The sequence below is a fragment of the Trachymyrmex septentrionalis genome, unplaced genomic scaffold (genome assembly GCF_001594115.1).
Source record: "Trachymyrmex septentrionalis isolate Tsep2-gDNA-1 unplaced genomic scaffold, Tsep1.0 scaffold37, whole genome shotgun sequence".
In the NCBI taxonomy this organism is placed as follows: domain Eukaryota; kingdom Metazoa; phylum Arthropoda; class Insecta; order Hymenoptera; family Formicidae; genus Trachymyrmex; species Trachymyrmex septentrionalis.
The window spans coordinates 8818244-8834144 of NW_017305536.1; the positions used below are offsets into that span (position 1 = coordinate 8818244).

A 15901-nucleotide genomic window follows, 5' to 3' on the forward strand; every position below is an offset into this window, starting at 1 on the left:
TGTTCCTCTTTTAAAGTTCATCTAAACCGTGTCATAAGGTAGGTGCAAATTTTCTTACGAGAATCTAACATTGTCTGTTATCTATTTTTGATATCAACTTTAATAGCAATGCATTTCTTATGGAGGAACATTGCAGCAGATATCTTTTTCTTTTTTTTTTCATAATATCCAAAGGATATACAATTCCAGAGGTGGACAATTTGCATTATATATTTGAAAGCTTGACTAAAATGTATCTACTTAAGACAAGAGTATGTTTCCATAAGAAATGTAATGTACAAAATGTAATGTACTCTTCCAGTCCTAAGTAGATGCATGTATACAATTGTGTTGTATATGCGCGTGTGTGTGTATATCTCGATATCTGCTAATTATTCTACATTTGCTAATTATATTCTCGCAAGCATCTTGACAAAATGCATGTAAAAAAATCATCGTATTATTGTATTATAAATTGGGATGTACAAACATAGTTTATATTTTTTCAATAGATTATCACGTTTTTCTTATTTATTATTAATAAAGAGGAATATGTATAAAAATGTACACTTATAATTATATATGAATGTATAAAATAACAGTGAGAAAGCAGATAATTTCTATTGCTACGTCTATGGAAAATTTGAATTATAAATTTGATAATATTGAATCATATATCAAGCACATTTTGTTAAGCGTATGTTTGGATAGTTGCATTTAGAATTGCACATAATCTAAGAAAACCACATAATTAGCTATTATATTATTTATAAATTGATAAGTTAATAATTTTTATAAGTTTAATAATTTTTTAACGAAAAATATCTAAGTTACTTTAATATTTTTCTTCTATATTTGTAGAAATAGTCGCCCAAGAGGAGGACAAGAGTGAATTTGATTATCTAAAAATGTTGGAACTTCTTAGAGGAAGCGATCATTTTCCTTATCTGCCTCCTGGTGGTGGTCTTCATGCTAAGTAAGTTTAGCAACATTAAAACACGATTTTTAGAAATAATAGACCGTGTTCAGTTTGTTTAGTTTGTAACTCTTAAAAGTTTTCTTCGTGCTGATTGGATTATTATTTTTCGATCTAAAAGAATAGTCCTATCTTAGTGAAGAAAATTTTTGACAGTTGTAAGATAAATATTCTACTTACGCGGCAAATTATCTCATTAAACTAGAATCAAAGTTCTTAGTAAAAAGTATTTTTTGTTTTATTGCCAATCATTATTAAAAACTTAAAAGGGTTAGTTTCTGTATAGTGAAGTATTACATAATTTTAATTTAGGAAAGATGACTCATACTTACATAACATGTACATGTACATACATAACTGTTTTAAAACGACATTTTGGAGTATATTTAATATTTAGTTATATCTTTTAATAGAAATTGAGAATAGACTTTTAACGATTTTCATAGTGAGATCACGGTAATGTTAGCGTTGATACTACCAAATACAACCGAATCGACAGTCTTCTACCAATTTGGCTAGATTCCAGAATATAATTAGATTTCCGTCATGAGCCCAATAATTTTATACTTGACCTTCTCTAAATGTACCTGAATTATTAGTATTTATTCTCAAAAATTTCATAATGTGCAACGATCATATTATATTTCTTTTCCTTTCAGGCAACCATTTATTGAGAAAATGTTTCGAGAAATGTGTCCCAGCAAAGCGCATTCTGTAAGTGTTGGATACATCCCTTTGACATAACTAACCCTCGATCGTTTTCTAAACTGCATCAAATGTACAATTATATAATAATAAGACATGTTCCATATTCATATAAAGATGCAGAATTTACCGTGGACACATTTATTTGAATAGTAATCCCTAATGTAAGAAAATCCTATCAATGTTAAAAAAAATTTACGATGTATTATAAATTGGTGAATCTTAAGAGAACTAAGTTTCGTAAGTCTCATAAAGCATATAATTAGTAGACTTCTACAAGTGACCCACGATTGGCAACGTAAATTAGTGCGTAAATTAATTAAATATTATGTACTTTTGTAAGTGTTTCTATCCATCTATCTATACTATTTGTTTAAAAACTCAAGCTATACAAAAGTTTCCTTATTCATCAACTTTAGTAATCGCAACAGACATTGAAATATTATCCGGGGTTATGTATCTATTTAAGGAATATATATTTTTGTCGAAAGATTTATTTTGGAAAAATGGCTGAAACTTAAGTGCGCTGTATCGATAGTGAACATACTTAACTAAGTTCCACTATTTTGTGCAAATTATTAATTTGCAGATTAAGCCAGTTAATAATTTTAATGGAATAATAGTACAAGTGAAATATCAATTACAAAGGGACTAAGGATAATTATATAAATATTTACTTTTAATTTTAATACGCACTTCTATCGTTTTGAATATTTTACTTAGAATATTGAGAAAGTCGAACAAACAAATACTTGATATACAGATATAAGAAAATATTTTTATGATTGATGGCATATTTCAGGAGAAAATGTAAAAATTGTGTTATGTACTTTACAAATAATCCCAATTGATCTTTGACTTTTTTACCATTTAATAGTTTTTTATAATTATCACACATTGTGTGTTGGATTTTATAAATTTCTTTTTCATTTTGGGGAATAAAAATTGTTTATATTTCAGTTATATTATAAGCAGAGGGTTAAACAGATGTTAAATTAAAAATTAGATGTACAAGCTGGAATAAAAATGGAAAACTAGATAATAAAACTAATCAAGGTGTAAGTTTTAATATAATATAAATATGTAAAAAAATGTAGAGAGCATGATATGTTATTGTGTATGCATTTATTTGGAGGTACTTTAAAAAAAAATGATATCCTTAAATATTTAATTACTGTGAAATTTGCACAATACTACTATACATTTTATACCGCTTGCGTAGCTCTTTCACACGCAAACAAGATTTAACGTTATCTTCATCAAAAATGTATTTTCCTCAGAACTGTACAAAAATTTCTGTATTACGATACATTCGTAATACATCATGAAGCGAGATTTTTATGGAATTTAATAAGAATTTAGTAAAGTATTTCTGTCATGCCCTCTTGCCATGTTGATAAAAAATGCATAATATTGCGATATATAATTATATATTTTTGTAGATCTAGGAAAAAAATTAGCGCTCAGAATATATATCTACTTCTCTGATTAGTATTTCCTACTTTTCATTTATAATCAGTTCCGATGTTTATGGAAATATCAGTCCAGCGTACTTCGCAGAATACGGAAACTTTTTATATGAGAAGAGTAGGGAACTGATTACTTAGTTTTAAAATTATCAGTCCTGTACATACACACGCGCGCGCGCGCGCGCGCGCACACACACACACACACACACACACACACACATACACACAGAAGAGTTGTCTGATAAACAGTGTACTGATATTTTCTTCAAGTAATTAAAAAAATGAGAACTTAACGCACTTGGCGAGGAGGCCTTGAGTTTAGTTTCCTGTAATATTATTTCATAAATTTCATATTTGGCTATTCACAATCATAATAGATTAAACTATTGTATTTAATATATATTCGGAAATATATTATATACAGTAAATATATTATTGAATTTGTAATTTAAATACATTGTATACAAATTCAATCAACAATGATAAAGTAAAACATTTACCACTAACACATATATATGTATAAATATATAAATCAGCTTTATGAATAGTGGAATAACGCATATCAAACATCCTTCGATTTTTATAATCATTTTCCACGCACATAAAATCACACATCTTCTGGAGAAAGTGGAAATTATACATCAAGGCCATCCTCGTGCATACGATGAAGTATACATGTACCAAAGTATATTACCGTTTCTGGTTATAAAAAGAAATGTCCTGAAACTAACAAAGTTAACACTCAATCTATTACCCGTTTTTTTAAAGTAATATATTAGAAATATAAAAATATATAAATCTTATACAGAGAACGAATTAACCCTCTATTTTTACTAACGATGTCTCATTAAATGGAACTGTGAAGATACTAATATATTTCGCTGGTACTTCAAATTTTTTCTTTCTAATCTGATCAATAGGACGCGAAAATTTATAAGATTTAGCTGGATTTAGATGGATTTTTCCAGACGAGCAATACTGAGATGAATAGGGCTGATGCAATTATCTATAATCATCTTCGTTGAATATGAGCAAGACCTTTCTTCTATTTTAAAACAAAAAAAAAAGAAATAACGCAACTTGGATCATTCAAGCGTAGTGGCTAGCCATATGAAAATCTCACAAATTTTCACGACCTATTAATCATAATAATAATATAATTTTTTAATTCGTTTAACAAAAATTTAACAAAAGCTACACAAAGTATTAGATTTTCACAAGATTGTGAATTACAGAATAAACATATTACAGATATACGTGAAGCTTTATAATTTCTTGAAGTGATTGAAGTCTAGTTAGTAACATATAGCGTGTATCTAGACTACGGATTCATAAAAATAGTTTGATATAGCTGAATATCTCCTTTTGCTGAGCTTTCCGTGCCTCATCTAGTGACAATGATATAACGCCCATATTAATGGTATGTGTTTTCAACTCGTATTGCAAACAGTTTGTAGAATTGTACAAATATGCTTTTAAATGAAAAATTAAATATTTGATGGCATATAATATGTAATATTAATTTAAATTTACGAACATACTAATCATTTACATTGTTAATGCAAACTATTTACTTCATAAAAATTTGGAATTTTAACATGGATGGATTATCATCTTTTTGTACTAACTTTTTTTACATATAGTCTTATTCTGCGTATTGAATATAATCCATGTTATACACATTGAGTCAAATTTTATAAAATTTGCAAGAGAAACAATTATATGAAAATTTTACAAATGTTTCAGTATCTATATTCTTTTAACATTTCAATATTGTGTGTATATTTAGAACATATACAGAATGGGATTATTAGAGAAAAAAATTGTGAAAAATATGTTTTCATAAAGACAGAAAAAATAGTATTTTATTAATGTCACTGTTATATAACATTATACGTCAATTAAGTTCAATTGGCATAATCGTAGTGATGGAACAGCTATGATACTGCATTTATTTCTTTTTGTGATCTTGTAATTGTTTTAAATGTCATTCACAATTTTAATTAATTAATTACGTATTTATTAAGGATTGTAAAAAAAACTTATAACTTATAATTTTATCGTTGGGAAACTGTTGTAACATCGTATATATCCTATTATTTCATTTTAAAACTATAATTATAATCGTTGAACTTTTGAAATTTTTGCAAGAATTAGTATCAAATATAAACAGATTTCTCGTAGTATGCACTAATTATATTAATGCTACATGAATGCTATATGATCCATATCACTTGAGAGATCCTTTCTTTTTTAATATCTGTATCATATTTCTTCGGATGAATTAAATCATTATTGTATAATGCTATTTTCGTAGTAAGAAATAACCTTAAACATTTATTTAATTTCATTTGGAAATTTTTCTTAATGAATTCGAAAAAATGTTTTGTACCACGACACTAATCTATCACAAATTATTTTTTATTCTTGTGAAGTCTTTAGCCTTTCTTTATTCTTCTATTGAGCCAGAGCACAAGTCTGCCAAGGGACACACACAGATCCTCACTGACCAAGCTTAATAACAGCTGTTAAAATTTTGTTACAGCCTCTACTTAACCTTCTTTTTTCTAATTTAATTAATAAGAGAAAATCGTAAAAGATTGAAATCATGTACTGTTGTTTTTAAAATGGAAGCTTTAGTATTAACACACATTTTTATGCGGCGTTTAAAATATACAGACAGAGTTAAGAAGACGAAAAAGGAAGTTAAGATCTTACAATAAGCGCCTGTCGTATACTGCAAAATTTTGGCGTTTTAAATGCGGTATAACGCTACTATTTTAGATATATTATTATTGTCGTGTGTAGAAAATCGTCGACATGATTGTACAATACTTGTCTATGTTTATTGTACATAATACGCATAATTAAAATGATTTGATGGGAACAAGTCTTTCGTTTTTCGCTATAAGTAAGCGTATATATGTAATTTCTAACATTTCACCTATTTCCAAGCTATTGAATATAAAATACCTCGTTAGGTATTACATCGCTACCACAATGAATTTGGATTATTTTATTTTAATTGTTCCATCCTAAATAATATGTTTCTTTTATAAATAAAAAAATAGAGAGGAAGAGATCGGATAACATGGTAAACCGACAATCGTCTTGCACAAACAAACGAATGCCTGATATACCAAATATTCACGAAACTTATTTTTTTACGATGAAAAATTGTATTGTAATCGTAGTATCATTGTGATTAATTACAAAAAATCCATATAGAGTACCCCAGTGAAACATGAAGTTATCAATTATTACTTCCATAATAAGAAGATAAAGATAATTAGAGCGTAAAGAACGAAGTGATCAGAATTTCTAATATAAAGTTCAATAAAAAGTTCAGTATATTTTTTTGTATTAATATTATATATATGTTTTATATTGATATTATATATATTATGTTTTTTATTAATTGATAAATACGTTTTCCCTAGAAATATGCTATTGATATTGTCAATAATGAGTCGATAAATAAATATCCGATGTCTAATACTTTGTAACATATTTTCAGAAATCTATATTTAATATTCTGATATTTATCTTTAGACAATACCACTTTATAATTATGTAGTGTTTTTTTCTGCATGATTGAAATGTACACGTGTATTATCTCCGTATTATTAGCTTATAAAAAAGCGATATTTTATTTATTGGAAGAGAACTGCAAAATAGTATATTAAGAGAATAAAGCTGGAGTTACATTTTCTATTTAAGAATATTTAATATTTGAACATTATTTTTTAAAGTATAAGAAAAGAGGCGCACTGAATTATTTTTTCTTTAGATAGATATCTGATTAAATATTATTTTCTTATATCGTGTCTTTCAACAATCTGTTTAACATGCAGTGTTTTATTTTTTTTTCTGATATTTTTGTGATATTTGATTTACGTGATTATAATTAGAAATCAAGTTTTATATTATATTTGTGATATAATAAATAACATCGTGATGTTATTAATATTTCAAGATGATAAATTAATAATATTGTAATAATGTTTTAATCAATCATCATTGATGATATTCCAATGCATGTAAGTATGTAATTTATATTATTTATTTGCAATATTAAGGATATTATATAGTGGTATTGTTAATATATTTATGTATATCAGTAATATATATAACAAGTTATAAAATTATTGAAAACTAAATATATTTAAAAATATAAATAAAATGTTAAACAGTCAAAGAAACAGTCAAAATTAGATTAATAATTTTGAAGTCAAATTTCAAATCGAAAAATAAAAATTTAAGAAGTTTAAATATAAGTATTGGTCATATAATGTCGGTTATGTAATATCGTTATTGTTATATTTTCTTATTATGTCTTATAGACAAAAAAATATGTACAATTTTTAATATTTAACACAAAACTGTACACAATTACATTTGTCTATAAGAAATCATATAAAAATTTTCATATCTATATATAATAATTTGTCAAATTAGTTCGAAAATATTTAATAAAAAATATGTATCTACAAGAAACAAGATAATGTATACATATACGCATGATTGTTAAATCTCCAGGAAAAGATGTATGTGCAAAAATTAAAGTACTATATAATGATATGCTTACAGAATTCACAGAGCAGTTAATGTATGCAATTACGTATACAATTTCATACATACGAAATTGCAATAGACTGGCCAATCCAAAAGTGGTGAAAATGAAATATCTATCATCATTATGGAATACTACATGAGCAGAGACTGTGCAGAGTGGTAATTGATTATTAATGTCAGTTTCTTTTTTGAATTGTTACATTTACGCGTGATAAAGAAACAAAGCATTTTTTTTCAATTAAGGATAAAACGGAGAAAAATTGGGAAAATTCTTTTAATATATATCTCAAACATACATTTTTTTACTCCTTTTATACATTGAATTATACACGAAACAACTTCATACGATATGTATTTTTAAATAAAATTTTATCAATCTCTTAACAAAGATAATCATAACTTTGAAGTAAAATTATGCTACATAAATAACTGGTATAATTATGTAAAAATGTTAAATTACCGTAAGGCTACTATTGATTAGTAAATTAGAAACCTAATATATTGCTAACTTCAAAAAAGCTATTCTAGAATTAATATACATATACATACATATATATTTCTTTGGATTGATATATATAAAATTATATTTAAGTTTATTTTAATGGGAAATTGAACGTAGCATAATTCACACAATGTATATTATGTAATTGTAGAAATTGATGTATTCTTCACTTAATATCGCTGTATGATTGTATGCATAATAGGATCTTCAAAGCACAGTTAATTTTTTTTATATTTAGTTGTGTTGCACTTCTTATGCAATTAAAACAATTTTATTCGATCGTAAATAAAATAAACTTTGTTTTTTATATAAAAATAGAAATCGAAACTGTCATATATATCCCTTTTCCTATTATATAAGATTTACTTATCTGGCATACTTCTATTTCTTAGAATTGCCTGTGTTAGCTCGTTTAGATATCCTGTTCATTAATATATATATGTATTTACGTGTACGAATACAATGTGCTACACAAATTATTTTTATATGTTTATTCCAAAATATTGAAGATGATACAAAAGATCTAAAATGGTATGGGCATATCGTTAATATTTAAAAAGTATGCGATTTTTCTTATTGATATTACTTAAATATACAGTAATAACAATAAAAAAACAGATCCTAGTTTATTCGAGGTATCACAATGTATCTTTGTTCAGATAAAACATAGCCATTTTATAGATTATAAGATAAAAACTGTATATTCGCCCATCCACGCATATGTATGAAGTACTTACACTATTTCATGTATTTTATTGTTGTACATTTCCAAAAATGTGATTTAAATTGTTGCGCTTTATGATTCAAATCTGCCATTATAGTTTAACTTAAATATCTAATTTAAAATGTACTGGTAACGCCTGATTTAATGCTTAACATACAATCACGTCAAAGTAATTATATAAACACACATATACGTTGATAAATAAGATGTATACAATTGTGCTAAATTATTAATATATAGAATTTATGTTTGTTAACATTTCAATATTGTAGTTTGTCTATTTGTGAAATTTTTTTCTTTCCCTAGCTGTCACATGTTCATAAAACGTAACATTTATTTAGAAAATTGGATATATACATAAGAAAATTATTTAATGATGAATTAGTCTATTTGTCTATCCACAACATCTTTTTCATGTTTTTTATTCTTACTAAATAAGTGACTCGATTTATAAGAATTGTCTGATGATAAATATTTCTCAGAAAGCATTTTGTAGAATTGTGTACTAGTTTCTTATGGATGATCATATATTCTATAATGACCACAATACTATTTATCAATGCTTTCATTTGCACACTTAATGTAATAAAATCAGCTAACGTAATGCACTTTACAATAATTTCCTCTTATACTATTAAGTATAAAATGCTTAATAAATTCTATTTTTATGCTATATATTAAAAATATGTATAACGTTACACAATAGTCTTTCATATATAATAAATAATATAATATACATATATTCTTCAAGTTTATCAAAATCAAAGCTACCAAAATATTATACGATTATTCATTTAACATATGAAATAAATATATTAACTTATTCAGTATTAATATGTAGCAATAAATGCATCACTGCAATCAAAGTTTTTGTTGCAAACAAAAAATAGTTAAAGTTTAATTACAATTCCAAGGTATGTTCGAAAACTTTTATATGTACAATTTGATCAGATTTTAATGCTGATTTTGCATCAAGTGTGAATTCCGCAATATAAAATATATTAATGACATTTAAGAGGGAAGCATATCTCATTTGTATACATACATAATCGCAGCAAAGGCGATGAGCATAAAAAGGCAGTCATTGCATATTTATATGTTCTACCATAATAAATTCTATATCAGCATACTGTGCTAATTAACATACATTTTGTTTTATAGACCATTAGTATACATCACTTAATATATCACAATCTAATCTATTTTCATAGTGCAATTGAAATATAAAATATCTGTAAATTTATTAAACAGCCAGTTTATTAATCCTTCTCTAGTTACTTTAAATTCGAGCTAAGTTAGATATCAGATCTAACGGAATCTGTCACAGCGTATTTGAACTACTTTGAGTGTCACGCGTAAGTTAATAAAGTCACATATTTACATGTTGATTTCAAAATCACATCCATGCTCTCCTCCGCAATATATAAATATTATTATATAAATATTATTTTTATTTCAAAGGACCTCTCCAGAGTTTCTACCCTTTGATTTGAAGAATTCGAAATATACTGTAAATGTGCTTATATTGAAAGAAACTTACCAATTAAAAGAAAAGTTACTTATTATTAGTCCAACCTCGCCAAATTGAGGCGATACTTGTTACCAAACCACCAGCGACACTCTGATGTTCTTGCGTACTAGAAGATTGTTGACTAATCATCGCAGAAGACAGTACTGCCATTTCAGGACAAGCAATACTTGGTACCTGCATATAATGCCATGAACTAGTATCCATCAATAATCGTGTTCCTATTGCTTGAAATTCATTATAGAAGCATACATAACTTACAGCTTCCCATCCCCAACACAAATCTTCTTCGTCCGAAGCTGAATCATCACTATTTTCCAAATCGGGAACTAACTGATTGTGAAGTTGTGCTATTACAGACGGATCAACTTCCATTGGTCCAATTCTATGATATATAATATATGGATATGTAATTATAAATTTACGAATTCGTTTCTAATCTGTTAAGATTAATAAAATTATTACGAATTACCTTCCGAGATCACTAATTTCAGTATTGAGCAAATGCATTAGGTTTTGCAATGTATGCATAGGATTTAAAACTTCTATTTTGGTATTTTGTGTAAGACACAAATGTAACACGTTACTATTTAGTCTTGCCACTTTCCTAGCAAATTTTTGGTCCGACAATTCATTCCCGCAAAATTCTCTGAAAAAATATAGTCAAGATGAAGAAAATATCTCACACAATTTGTTGTTAAGATGTGCTCGTACATTACATTATCTACACCTAACAAAAATAGATAAAAAATATCACTTTATGAATGTTTGCAAGTAGTATATATAATTATATTCTTAATGCGTACCCACAAGTAAGTTTATATGGTAATTTTATATTAACATAATAGGCAAGAACATTAACCAGTTGCGTAGCGTATGTCAAAGCAGCACTAATATTATACGCTGGATTGTGCATTGCGTTTTCCTTATTCGCACCTGGCACTCCATCTTTATTTGCCGCAACTAAACATAATACATTTACACTTATGTATACTTAGATGTAATGTCACTAACTAATATGAAAATAAAAACAATTACTCCAAAGAGAATAAGCGCTGTAGTCTCCTGTCGCTGGTAACGTTGGTTCAACAATAGAATGATGAATTTCCAAAGAACTTTCTTTCTCGTTAATCCATCTACCCCGTACATATGACGTACCTGATGCATCCGCTAATGCGCTAGTAAGAATATCCGAGGTGGCACTATCGCTGTCCTCGCTGCTGCACAAACTATAAATAATATCCGTAATATTAACAATCTTGAAGAGCTTTTAACAATTCTATATCACTTTTATGTTTATATTTCTAATACCTTCTATTTGGTTGGACCTTAGATAAAGGAAAAATATACTGAATTAACTGCTTGGTAGCAGTTCTAATAACTTTCTTTAGTTGCTCCCTTTTTCTATCCACAACTTCTCTCTGTTTCTCCTGCTTAACTTTCAAGCCATTAACATATCGATGTAATTTCTCTATTCTATCCTCGTGCCGTGGCACTCGAAGAGTCAACTGAGAGTTGACATCTTTCAAAACATTCAGACGTTGATTACCTAAAAAATTAAGTAATTAATAAAAGAGATAATTCAAACAAGTACTATATTAGGTACAAATTTTAAGTCTTACCTCTATTGATACTTTGTCTTGTTTCATTTACTAGAGACTGCAGTAGTCTCACTCTTTCTTTACATGTATTTATATCACAAATCTGAAATTACAAATTCAAAATATGAGATATTATATCACTAAATAAACATATTGTATAAGAAAATATTTTACTTGATGATTGCACAATTATATATATTTGTCCAAATTACATGATAATTTTCTGTATAACATCTTCGTTTAATTATATTAAAAAGACCAACTGTCTGCAGGAAATTTCTTCGTTCTCACATATTAAAATAAATATGTATTTATAAACAAGTGTCTCTTTACATATTAGATCTGTTCTTTTCAGCTGAACATGTATCGTTCATCTTTTCTTCTTTTCTTTTTAATATGGAGAGAAAAAGAAGATGAATGGGATAAAAAAATTCAGCTGAAAAGAGAATAGATCAATGGATAGAAACTTTAGAACAGAAAAGAATTAAATTAAAGAGAGTTTTAGTTCAGTTTAGAACAGAAAGTTCTAGGAAGACTAAATTATAGTTTAGAACAGAAGAGAATTATTTATTTTGATTATGGTACCAGTTTATCTCTCTGCTTGTGCCTCTCCAGAGCCTTCATACACTTCTCTTCTAGCTGGGCTCTAGCAGCCTTCAGCCGTACCAGTCGCACTTGTTTATCCGCGAACCTGAATCATCAGTAATTATAACTTACAACTACCTAAAATGTGTTTCCAACGCGACATTGCTCTTAAAGATAGCTACCATATTTTTAGAAATAATACGTTCCATGGACTTGGTCAGATCTAAACACGCAAAAAAAAAAAGAGAAAAAAAAAACAACAAGCCATTGCGTTCTTGACAAGAAAAAAAGAAAAATAAGACGCACCGTTCGGAATAGGTGTTCGAATGTATAAAATCCCCATTCTGGATGCACTGGCGGCAGTAAAAAATCCGACGACTGTTTTGGCACAATGGGCACTTGAACAGATTCATGCTCAGACGACTGGACGCGTCCTCCAGCTCGGACGAGAGCTGGAAATCCGCGGGCGCGGTGCAGGAGCCGTCGGAACTACTCGTCGCCATAACCAGCAGCAGCGACAGCGATGACGGTGACAGCAGTAGCAGCAACAATAGCAGCAAGCAGCAGTAGCAACAGTAGTGAGAAAACGACGGACCCTCCTCCTCGTCCTCCGACTAACTTGTATTGTTGTGTTGTCCCTCATCAGCTGATCCGCGATTATTTACTTGTGCCGCCGCGCCGCGCCGTGCCGCGAATCCTTTCCTCCACTCTTTAAGAACTCCCGTTCTGCTTCGTTCTCGCTTTGTCTCTTTCACGTTGACGTCAATGACGTCACGCGATGATTTCCAGCCAATATCGTTCGACGTGCAGAGAATGTTGCTTTTTTTCCTTTTTTTTTTCGTTTACGGAAATTTAAAGAAAGAAGAACTCTTAAAGTCAAAACAATATCAATTTAATGTCATATTGATCGATTATTAATTTTGAACGAATTCATGTTATTTTTCCGTCATAATTCGCTTAATATGATATTATTTTAATTTTCTTGTCCTCCTTGGAGATGTTCTTTTTTTTTTTTTTAAATCTAGTACCGCGCGTTTTGTCACACCAAAGAGAAACCTGGGGCGCGATTCCGTAACTATCTTTACATGACAGTTGTTAGTGTCGTAGCGCAGATATTTTATGGTGAAAAAGCTGCGCAATGATACCGACAACTGTTAGTAGGCGTGTACACCGACGAGATACTATTAAAGACCGACATTCTTACGGAGTTGTGAATATTGAAGTAATTAAGAGTTAAAAACTGATAATATTGTACTAATTTTATAATTTATTAGTTTAATGGACATATTTATGCGTTTAGAACTCAATAATACTCGATTTTTCTTTAAAATTGTGATTTCAGTGCTATCATCAAAGTTTGATTATCAACAGAGATGATAACTGCAGAGAAAAAATTGGTAATTTTTCTGCAATATATAGAATATTATAGCTTTATAAGTATGCATATTTATTTATGGAACATTTATGTAATAAAAAATCATGAATTTAATAATGTATAAACCAAATATTTATGTTAATAATAGTAAATCTATATCAATTGTCGATGATGTCAGCGTTCTTCAATTATCTCCGGGCCCTTTTTATACCGCCGAAAATTTGCCCAGGGTTGACAGTCTTTAATAGTATCTCGTTGGTGGCGTGTAAAACAATTACGGAATCGCGCCCCTGAGAGGCTATGCCGGCCTTTTTCCTGTTATCGTCGAAATCACTCGTACACTACTGCCAGTACATCCTTTTTCAGTTTGAGAACTACGTGACTACATACATTTTCTGATACTATCGATAAAATCATATTGTTGAAAGTAGATGTGGTTCATCTCTGTACTAAATCCTCAGGATAGAAGACGTGCCGATTATCTAAAAGAGGGATAGTTTAATGGGTCTGTAAGGAATTTACTAAAGAGACTTTAAATATAAAAGATTTCTCCCTTGAAGGTTGTGAGATCTATTCCTCAAACTCTTTCGAGTTTCCCAAGGAAGCGATATAGAAAATAAACTCTGGTGTTTGAATGGATAGGCGATTAAAAGAAGTTTCTGCGATAATCGTATCTTATAGAACAATATCAGACACTTTATTTAACGGATTTTATTATAACACTCACGCTTCTATTAACACGGCGTTCTCGCTTACGGACTCCACGAGTCTTTCTTACAAAATATAAATACGTTACGAATACTTAGACACAATACTTGTTTTTCCTTCTTTCGCCAATTACTTCGATTTTAGACGGGATTAACGCTTATACGAAGACGTCCGATCTGAGCTCTCCAGGCCCCAGTAGTCTTGAACCGTAACCGAATACTTTGCTCCGAATTTTTAATTCACGATTACTCCGAATTTCGAAAGATGATTTTACACCGTATAGCGAAGAGGGAAAGATGAGTTAAAAAATGTAAATAGTCACGTAGTTCTCAAAACTGAAAATGGATGTACGTGTGATTTCGACGGTAACAGGAAAAAGGCTGGCAATGACCTCTCTCAGGTTTTTCTCTGCTCTTTAAATATAAATCGTCAAATAGCACTTCGTAAGCCTCAATATTAACTAGAATATAATTGGAGATTGTCCAATTTTAATAACGATTCATGCTTGCAAGGCGTGCTTAGTCGAAATAAGATCTACGATAGAAAAACGAAGTTTGAAAATGTGGCGCTAAAAATAAACGACGCAGCGCTGTAACTATTTGTAAATAAAGTTTAAAGTTGGCGGCAAAATTTGGAACTAACTCAACAGCTGATATCGACTGGGAAACATGGCGAAATTAACCCATGTCATGTGGGGTTTGTCTTCAAATTTTGCAGCAAATCGGTATTTCTCTCGATTGTTGGCGTGAGTAAAATTTATTTTCTTTTAACACATTAAATCTAACATAATCATTTTGTATAATATGTAAACATGTTACTTTATTACCATAAAATGTGACAATATAATTTTGTATATTTAATGTGCTGTATTATATATATATTTTTTTTGTTTGAATTTCAATACAAATATTTATGTGTATTGCAAGGGAAAAATGTATTTTATTTGTAATTGTATTGAAAAATATTAGAAAATAATAAAAATATACTATATAACTAATATGAATCATGTGCTAATAATAAAAGTAAAAATCATTTAATTTCATCAAGAAGGAAGAATAATTTGACAGCAATTACATATTATTTGAGTTTTAGAATTCGGGTATATAACTTAAAGAGAGATTGAAGGTACAAGATCCATTAACCAATGGAGAGAGATATATATAATATTTAAAAA

General features: G+C 28.8%; 3 protein-coding genes across 6 annotated transcripts in view; 2 read left to right on the forward strand and 1 right to left on the reverse strand.

The window, feature by feature from the left end:
* Positions 1 to 8048, forward strand: part of LOC108750747 (protein phosphatase 1B) — a 13049-nt gene extending 5001 nt beyond the window's left edge. For 2 of the 3 annotated variants that reach the window (XM_018490453.1, XM_018490454.1), the window contains exons 4-5: positions 841 to 955; positions 1615 to 1820. In XM_018490453.1, coding sequence (XP_018345955.1) covers positions 841 to 955; positions 1615 to 1699 — 200 coding nt within the window. In that variant the 3' untranslated portion in view covers positions 1700 to 1820. Of the gene's footprint in view, positions 1 to 840; positions 956 to 1614; positions 1821 to 7719 lie in introns of those variants that run through there. The other variant, XM_018490455.1, reaches the window with a different exon arrangement.
* A 1864-nt stretch (positions 8049 to 9912) lies between these two features.
* LOC108750482 (beclin 1-associated autophagy-related key regulator) lies at positions 9913 to 13450 on the reverse strand. 2 transcript variants are annotated; one of them, XM_018489943.1, is made up of 9 exons: positions 12951 to 13450; positions 12645 to 12750; positions 12081 to 12162; positions 11770 to 12007; positions 11497 to 11687; positions 11265 to 11421; positions 10931 to 11107; positions 10720 to 10843; positions 9913 to 10635 (listed from the first exon to the last, which is right to left on the reverse strand). In XM_018489943.1, the coding sequence occupies exons 1-9, from the start codon at positions 13145 to 13147 to the stop codon at positions 10486 to 10488; spliced, it is 1422 nt and encodes a 473-aa protein (XP_018345445.1). In that variant the 5' UTR covers positions 13148 to 13450; the 3' UTR covers positions 9913 to 10485. The 2 variants fall into 2 exon arrangements, with proteins under 2 accessions (XP_018345445.1, XP_018345444.1); XM_018489942.1 differs by having other exon boundaries at positions 9913 to 10843.
* A 1939-nt stretch (positions 13451 to 15389) lies between these two features.
* LOC108750417 (iron-sulfur cluster assembly 2 homolog, mitochondrial) overlaps positions 15390 to 15901 on the forward strand; it is a 1607-nt gene continuing 1095 nt past the window's right edge. Inside the window, exons 1-2 of the mRNA XM_018489834.1 lie at positions 15390 to 15472; positions 15842 to 15852. Coding sequence (XP_018345336.1) covers positions 15396 to 15472; positions 15842 to 15852 — 88 coding nt within the window. The 5' untranslated portion in view covers positions 15390 to 15395. The remainder of the gene's footprint in view (positions 15473 to 15841; positions 15853 to 15901) is intronic.

Bases quoted from the DNA above. Each gene is read 5' to 3' on its own strand.
- LOC108750482 (XM_018489942.1), bottom strand. From the start codon at position 13,147: ATGGCGACGAGTAGTTCCGACGGCTCCTGCACCGCGCCCGCGGATTTC. The intron at 12,163-12,644 runs GTACCATAATCA...TTGTAATTTCAG, and splicing joins ACAAGCAGAGAGATAAACTG to ATTTGTGATATAAATACATG. The intron at 11,688-11,769 runs GTATTAGAAATA...TATTATTTATAG, and splicing joins AAGGTCCAACCAAATAGAAG to TTTGTGCAGCAGCGAGGACA.